This window comes from Alligator sinensis, unplaced genomic scaffold, assembly GCF_000455745.1.
Source record: "Alligator sinensis unplaced genomic scaffold, ASM45574v1 scaffold97_1, whole genome shotgun sequence".
Lineage (NCBI taxonomy): Eukaryota > Metazoa > Chordata > Crocodylia > Alligatoridae > Alligator > Alligator sinensis.
The window spans coordinates 3231708-3240372 of NW_005841921.1; the positions used below are offsets into that span (position 1 = coordinate 3231708).

At 41.4% G+C, this 8665-nt stretch overlaps 1 protein-coding gene across 1 annotated transcript in view; it reads right to left on the reverse strand.

The window, feature by feature from the left end:
• The window catches only part of SLC6A2 (solute carrier family 6 member 2), a gene marked incomplete at its 5' end in the record, with an annotated part of 133336 nt that overhangs the window by 92904 nt on the left and 31767 nt on the right, over window positions 1-8665 (reverse strand). The window contains one exon of the mRNA XM_014517700.2: window positions 594-725. Within this exon, the coding sequence (XP_014373186.1) occupies window positions 594-725 (132 nt within the window). The remainder of the gene's footprint in view (window positions 1-593; window positions 726-8665) is intronic.

Below are 8665 nucleotides of genomic sequence, written 5' to 3' on the forward strand. Positions count from 1 at the left end.
CATTTAGTCATTTGCTCCATGCCATTGGCGAGTATCCATTGTGCCAACAGACAGTATTCATTAACTGCATGAAATAATAAAAGCAACTTATATTTAATGCTTTTCATCTGTAGATCCCAAGTGTATAAAGTATCATTATCTACAAATGAGAAAAAAAATGAAGCGCAGGATGGACAGACAGCTTGTTTGACTTTGCCAACACTCCAGTGATAGAATCCAGGTCTTCTGAGCTCCAGCCCAGTTCTGTTTCTATAAAACTAACTGGTTTTTAAAACCTCAAAGACAAATATGAATGGACATTCACATAACTGAAAACAAAAGGCACCACCAGTGACATTAATTGGTATTCTTGATGGAAGATTTAGCAAAGATGCCAAAGACAGCAGTGAGCATGGAGACTGAACTAGACTCTTCACCCCTGCTACTTGTCACTCTACAGCCACTTCTGGGTCAGGGTTACAATATAACCTAGATAAACATTTTCTGCTGCTTCTAATATTACAGGGTTAGGAAATAAACCAGCAGATATAATTTATTTAAAACAGGGAAAGCGATACCACTCTACTCAAACCAGGCAGAGTATTAGCACTTACCTTTGAAAAGTGGACAAATTTTCCATACGGTAGCAGCCCCTTCCCGGTTGTACTGGCCCAGTGCTAATTCCATATAGAACAAGGGCATTCCAGCAATGATTAGGAAAAGGATGTAAGGGATAAGGAAGGCACCTGAAAACAGAATTAACAAGAAGCAGAAATCTAGATTTTTGTTACATTCTGCTTTTCTTCTCTTCTGCTCCTTTTACTTTTGTACTAACAAAGCAAACTGCCTCTGAAAATTATGAAGAAACTTCAAGAAACATAAGGAAATTTCTCATTTCACTAAGTCCCAAATGCAGGTTCCCTGAACAAAAATACATAGCATAGCACCTATTTTCCCTTAACGTTACCAAACTCTGGTAGTCTGGTTTCAAGGAATAAAAACCAGCCCTGGAAACTTAAATCTTTAATTGGACAGGAAACTTAGATGTGATGCAGAACAGACTTGCAAAGCTAAAGGGGAAGGAAAAACTGTCACTCTTAGTGACAGTTTGGGAATGAATAGAGTTTAGTCTGCTTTATAATGCAGATTGTTCTTCCACTTTAGAGGACAGTAACAGGGAAACTGGTAATTTATAAAGGATGCTTTGAGCATAGTTGTGGGATACCATATAGTTTCACTGACTGGAGGAGCTGTCTTGCTTGAAAACAAGCAACTACACAGTGGAAATCTTGGTGACTAATATTATTCGGGAAACTGGGATTAAGTTATTATGCTTATTGATATAAGAAAGGTCCTAGTTTTTAGGATGTGGTTCCACTTCTGTGAGCAAGGCTGATTGGCATTGTTTGTTCATGTTGCTATGTGGCAGGGGTGGGCAAAATGTGGCCCGGGGCCCAGATGCGGCCTGCCAGGCCAATCTATCTGGCCTGTGGGGCCCCTAAAAAATTTAGAAAATTAATATTATTCTGCCCTGGGCTGCCTGTCATGCAGCCCTCGATGGCTTGCCGAAACTCAGTAAGCGGCCCTCTGCCCAAAATAATTGCCTGCCCCTGCTATATGGAATGTGCCACTATCGTACTGTTTATTTTGTAAGCAAAAATATTACTGCATTGCATTGCAACATGGCAGTCCAGAAGATAGGGGTAGTTTGTCATGTTAGTCTGAAGTCAGGTGGAAGGCAGGGTATAGATGCACCTTACTGACTAACTGCATCAGAGAAGCATATGTTTTTGTTAGAAGGAATTCAGTTCTTCAGCTACTATGAAAGGATATAAAGGATAGATCCTGATTAGGAATGCCTGCATGTACACACCACATGTGACACACGTGCAGGTGTTCCCTGAGCTACAAATTAACAGCATGGGGGTTTTTTGACACTGGGGAATCCTGGTGTCAAAAAACCCTGCACTTAAAAAAAGCAGGGTGGCGCATATGACAGCAGCATGCGCTGCCCAAACCAGAGCCTGATTGGCCAGAGCTATGTTCCAGCTGCTGGCCAAGCTGCAGCCTCCAGAGGTGCCCAGGACCCCAGGCAGGGCTGCTGAAGACAGCCCAAGTGCCGGCTCCTGCCTCTCCTACCCCACAGCTGTGTGCTGCTGCCATTTGTTCCCAGGGTAACACATGAGCACGCTTGTCTGGATGCACCCATACAGAACAGGCAATCAGATAGAGGGTGATTTAAATACAAATGACAGAGAAGGGAGGGGGACAGTGATGAGAGAGGCAAGCAAGTAATAAATGCATAGGGGCAAAGACACACATGTAATGTCCATGAAGGTTAAAATATTCTGCCACAGGCTTTTGTGTGTTTTCGGACTTTATGTCAGATTGGTGTCCCCTGATTCTTACACATAGGTATTGACCTGTCTGTCCAATTTAGATAGCAGAGGGGTCCTATGAGCAGGTGATGGCATATGATGTCAGAAAGGGTGCAAGTGAATGAATTTTGGATGTTATAATCAATATTATTTGTTCCAAAGGTGATATGGATTCTATTACTGACCTCAACGTAGCTGTTTTTAAATGGCAAAACTTTAAAAAATAAATTGAATACAAAATTGCAGAACAATAAATCATCCAAGGGCTGGATTCTGTTAAATGTAGTCTAAAAAGGGACTACAGAATTTTATCCCATTATGTGGATTAGCTTCTTGATCCCTTTGTCCCTATGGATTTATTACTTCTCTTCCTCTCTCAGTATTGCCCACACCTCCTCTCCCCCACCTCCTTCCCTTCCATCTTTTGTATTCAAATCACCCTCTTTATTTGATAGCCTGATCTATGCATGTCTTTTCATAACATCTGAGGAAGAGAACTCTTGTTCATGAAAGTTTATGCATTTCTGATTCAGTTAGTCTATAAAGGGCACCTCTACCCTGTCTTCTGCTGGTCCAAATGTGCTTCTTGTTGCATCTTTATGGAGTGCCTACCCTTACTTGACTTAGGACTCTCAGCCACAAATTCACATAGAGAGCCTTAATTAATAGCAAATACAACTATGTCAGGGTCTTTATAATAAGAACTGTCTACACATATGTTAAGTTTTGTTTGTCAATACAAATGGATAACTTCACCTGAAAATTTCATAGCTATATCATACCATGATATCCAAACCCACAGACATTCAAGATTCCCAAATGATTGCAAAGCATCATGTGATACTATAAAGCAAATACAGCATGTATCATGTTTAATAAAACAGTCTGTCAGTATTGACCATTCACTGTATGAACTATGGTTCTGATTTCATCGCATAGATTATTAGATCTATAACAGCTTAATTCTTGCAAAATTTGTAAAAATAAAAAACAGCTGGATTGTTGATAACAGTAACTGATACAGCAAATACGATTGACTTTTCTCTAGGACCACATCACAAAGTGAGAATAGACTGTGAAAGTTACATTTATAGGCCACATCCACATGAGCATGGATGTTTGGTTCCCTGGGGACAACTAGCACCTTATACCACTGCTAGTTGTCCCCAGGCATGCCTGGGCCATGTGCCCTCTGGCATGCAGCAGGTTACCCTGTGTTGGGTAGGGGAAGCTGCGGGCCAGCACTGGGCTCACTCCAGCTGCCTTACCTGGGGTTCTGGGAACCTTCTGTGGCTGCAGAAGTGGAGATCAGCCAGGCTCTGGTTTTGAGCAGCACATGCTCAAATGTACACCACTTCACTCTTTTTTTGTGTGTGGGATATCTAGGGGTCAGCCCTCTCCCCTGCCCTGCACTACTCCTTTGCAGCATGGAGAATAGCTTATTGTGCACTATGTGGCATTGCAGATGTGTCTGTACTGCCACATACCTCATAGCTACACTTGTCTGAATGTCACCGTAGGGTTCTTAGGCTCTGCACCAAAAAGCCCCTATGTAGAACTATTAGGAAGATATGAGTTCTATGAATTAGCCTCTACTCTGCTGTTTTGTGCATTTTAACTCTTTTCTCTTGCAAGAAGAAATATTGTCACTCTGTTCAAAAATGAGTTTAAAAATACAAAATATATCTATATTCAGTCTATTCCTATAATGCATATCTAAGTACTAGATCCATTGTTCCATACACACTAGGTAAGTACAATTTAACAAACACTTAAAAAGAACTTCTGCAAATATTCTCTCAGAGTTTGAAAAGTTTGCATGGTTCTGTTCTTCTCCTATCTTGTGTATGTGTTTTCCATAAACATTTTTAAAACATGAGTTGAATTTTAGGCATATTCAAAGCATGAAATTCAAGTAGGTATTCAATAACAAGAATGAAAAAGCAAACTTGAATGTCTTAGCCTCATCAGAAACATAAGCAAAGAAAGACACCAACAATACGTTCTACATCTAATGAAGATAATGGTATTTGAAAGCTGATATTTTGCTATAAATGAGATGGAGACCAGGGTTTGCAAAAACAAATCATAAACATAAGAGCTTTAAAAGAGATGTGAATACACTGAATATAGTATATATTTGGGGCCAGGGATCTCCACCTATATTCTGTTTATATAGTGCTTACCACAAATGCAGTCTTAATTAATGCCTGAGGTCCTAGGCACTACTTCAACACAAATTATTGTATGCAAAGAACTGATGGGCAGGATCCCCTGGGAGCTAGTCTGAGGGAGAAAAGAGTCCAGAGGAGCTGGTTGTATTTTAAAGAAACCTTACTGATGGTACAGGAATGAACCATCCTGACACACAGGAAGACTAGCAAGTATGATAGAAGACCAGCTTGGCTTGGCAGGGAACTCTTCAGTGATGTAAAACAGTGGTTCTCAATTTTTTTGTACAAGGGCACATTTATAAACATTGATGGCCAGTCCCAACCCGGTGCCTCTCACTCCCGACCCACTGCCCCCACCCCCTGCCATGTGTGGGGCAGGGGGTAGGTGTGTGAAGTAGGGGGGAGTGTATGTGAGGGAAGGGGGAACCCAAGCAGCCCCTTGCAGGCTGGAACTCTGACAGTCTGCAAGGGGAAAGCCACAGGTTTCCCACATTTTTCTCCTTTAAAAGAGAATCAATTTTTAAAGTTTGTCTGGGACCCTTTCATATATTCTTGTTGTGACCCACTTTTAGGTCGTGACCCATGGGTTGAGAAACACTTACCTAAAACACAAAAAGGAAGCTTACAAGAAGTAGAAACTTGGAAAAATGACTAGGGAGAAGTATAAGAGTGTTGCTTGGGCACGCAGGGATGAAATCAGGAAGGCCAATGTGCAATTGGACTTGCAGCTAGCAAAGGAGGTGAAAAGTAACAAGAAGGGTTCCTACAAGTATGTCAACAACAAGAGGAAGATCAGGGAAATTTTGGGTCCCTTACTAAATGGGGGAGAGAACCTAGTGACAGGTGATGTGGAAAAGGCTAAAGTACTCAATGCCTTTTTTACCTCAATCTTCACAGGCAAGGTCAACTCCTGGACTACTGCACCTGGCAACAGTTTGGGAAGGAGGCAAGCACCCAACAGTGATAAAAGAACAGATTAGGGACTGTTTGGAAAAGCTGGATGTGTAAAAATCCATGGGGCTGGACACAATGCACCCAAGGGTGCTGAGGGAGTTGGCTGGTGTGATTGCAGAGCCCCTGACCATTATCTGTGAAAACTCATGGTGATCAAGGGAGATCCTAGATGATTGGAAAAGGGCAAATATAGTGCCCATGTGTAAGAAAGGAATTTAGGAGGATCTGGGGAACTACAGACCAATCAGCCTCATCTCAGTCCCTGGAAAAATCATGGAGAAGATTCTTAAGGAATTGACTTCTAAGCACTTGGAGAAGAAGGCGATTAGGAACAGTCAGCATGGATTCACCAAGGGAAAGTCATGCCTGATAAACCAGGTTGCCTTCTATCATGTCTGACCAACCTGATTGCCTTCTATCTACAGATTAGCTCTGTGGATGCAGGGAAAGCTGTGGATACGATATACCTTGACTTTAGCAAGGCTTTTGATACAGTCTCCCACAACATTCTTGCAGGCAAGCTAAGGAAGTATACATTGGTTGGATGAATGCACTGTAAGGTGGATAGAAAAACAGCTGGATCATCAGGCTCAAAGGGTAGTAATGAATGGCTTGATGTCTAGTTGGCAGTCAATATCAAGTGGAATGCCTCAGGGGTCAGTCCTGGGATTGGTTTTGTTCAATATCTTCATCAACAACCCGGAATAAACCTGGATGATACGATGGAGTGCACCCTTGCAAGTGTGTAGATGATGCCAAGCTGAGGGTAGTAGTAAATATGCTGTACAGTAGGGCTAGGATTCAGAGAGACCTCAACAAATTGGAGAATTGGACCAAAAGAAATTTCATGAGATTCAATAAGGACAGGTGCAAAGTCCTGCACCTAGGACAGAAAAATCCCATGCAGTGGTACAGGCTGGGGACTGAATGGCTAAGCAGAAGCTCTTCAGAAAATGACCTGAGGGTTAAGGCGGAGAATAAGCTGAATATGAGCCAACAGTGTTCCCTTGTTGCCAAAAAGGCTAATGACACATTGGGCTGCATTAGTAGGAGCATTGCCAGCAGATCAAGGCATTCTATTTGGCATTGGTGAGGCCACATCTGGAGTACTGTGCCCAGTTTTGAGCCTCCCCCTCCCTACCTAAAGACAGGATGTAGACTCTCTTCAATTCGTCTATCGGAAGGCAACAAAAATATTTAGGGGGCTAGGGCACATGACTTATGAGGAGAAGCTGAGGGAACTGGGCTTAATTAGTCTGTGGAGGAGAAGACTGAGAGGGGATTTAATAGCAGCCTTCAACTAGCTGAAGGGGGGTTCCAAAGAGGATGAAGCTAGACTCAGTGGTGGCAGATGAGAGAACAAGAAACAATGGTCTTAAATTGCAGCAACAGAAGTTTAGATTGTATATCAGGAATAACTTTCTCATGAGGCAGTACTGGAAGAGGCTATGCAGAGAGGTTGTGGAATCTCCATCCTTGGAGGTTTTTAATAGGGCTGTGTGAAGCTTCAGTCACTGATTCAATTCGAAGGAGTTTTAGACCGAATTGGTGGCTGAATCTCCAAATCCAAATTGTATCAGGAGACCCATTACAGCCTCAGTTTGATTCAGAGAGATTTGATGATTCAGACATAGACACAGCTTTAAATGTTTTTTTTTACATACCTCAAGGTACCAGGCGGCTTGTGAATGCTGTAATTCTGGGGCGGATGGAGCGTCCCATGGAAGCGTGGGGGGTGGGGGGGTGTCCCCCATGTGCTCCACAGCGCACCCAGAGGTGGACCAGAAGTGCTTCCAGAATTCAGCGGAATCAAATTGGGACAGTGATCTGAATCAACAGATTAAATCACTGAATCGGGCTGAATCTGAATCGAATACGGCCCCCTTCACACACCCCTAGTTTTTAAGACCTGACTAGACAAAGCCTTGGCTGGAATGATATAGTTGGGGGTGGTCCTGCTTTGAGCAGGGGGTTGGACTAGACGACCTCCTGCAGTCCTTTCCAACCCTAATTTTCTATGACTCCATGATTCTAAATTATAAGTACAAATACTAATTCAATGCAAATCATATGCCCCATTCTAGCAGTAACCTCGTGGAGTTGTAATGTATTAGAACTATATTCTGGAACAAAATAGTAGTATTTGAATAGCAAACTTCATATTCCTAAGTTCTCAATTGCACTGAATTTTGAAACAGAATCATTAAGTCTTATACAGAATATATTTTCACTATGTTCAGTGACTAACAATTTATTTTAGGTGTTATACTTTTATAGATCTTAAAAGTGACATCTTCAAAGCATATCACTTGTCCAGTTTGAGGACTATTACCAAAAGTAAATCTGACTCAAACCTAGGATGTTGTATGCAGGCACTTGCTGGACTTTGCCCAAAGTGTTATTTGAATTAACTTCAATGTCAAGAGGCAATAAAAGCATAACACTATATATTGAGGAGTGGTGATTCTGTTTGAGAAAATTAACAAGAGCTGTGTGTAATGGACATAAATATTAAATAATAGTTTACAATATGAGTTTTCTAAGCATGACTAATACCTTGATGAGCGGTAAAGTGTGTTGTGCTTAAATGATACTTTTAAACAAACAAATTTATATGGCTGAAAGTGAGCCTAGTTTTAATGAGTTTTCTGGAGAGATTAAATATATGCTGTGGTAAAATGTTCAAGAGCTGTTACATAATGTGGGATTGCCATGCCAGAGAGTTGTTTCATATAAAAGCATCTGTAATGGTGATGAGTGTAGTTTGAAGTCTGGGTTAATATCTGATTATTGATGTTTATGTACATGCATCTGTTTCCAAAAATGGTCTGACCATAGTCAGCGTTTTGTGAGGTAGAAAATAGCAAAAGGCTAGCCATTTTGGCAGTACTTTGGCATTTTCTCTCCCATTCTTAGCTAAAGTCCAGAAGCAAGAGCTTTATAAATAATAATGCATAGCTGGATGAAAAAAATTGACCAAATTCATTTCAGCTTGCAAAAGTTGCTTTGAGCATAGCATTAGTGAAAGATGGTTTAACATGTCATTGATGATGTATTCCAACAGGGTTATTCCCTAGTTTTAAACTGGATTTATGCCTGAATTGTTCTCTTATGAACCTACATGTCTGTATTCATGCTGTCCCAATCAGCAGCCTGAAAGCAACAAAGCTGAAAGGATGC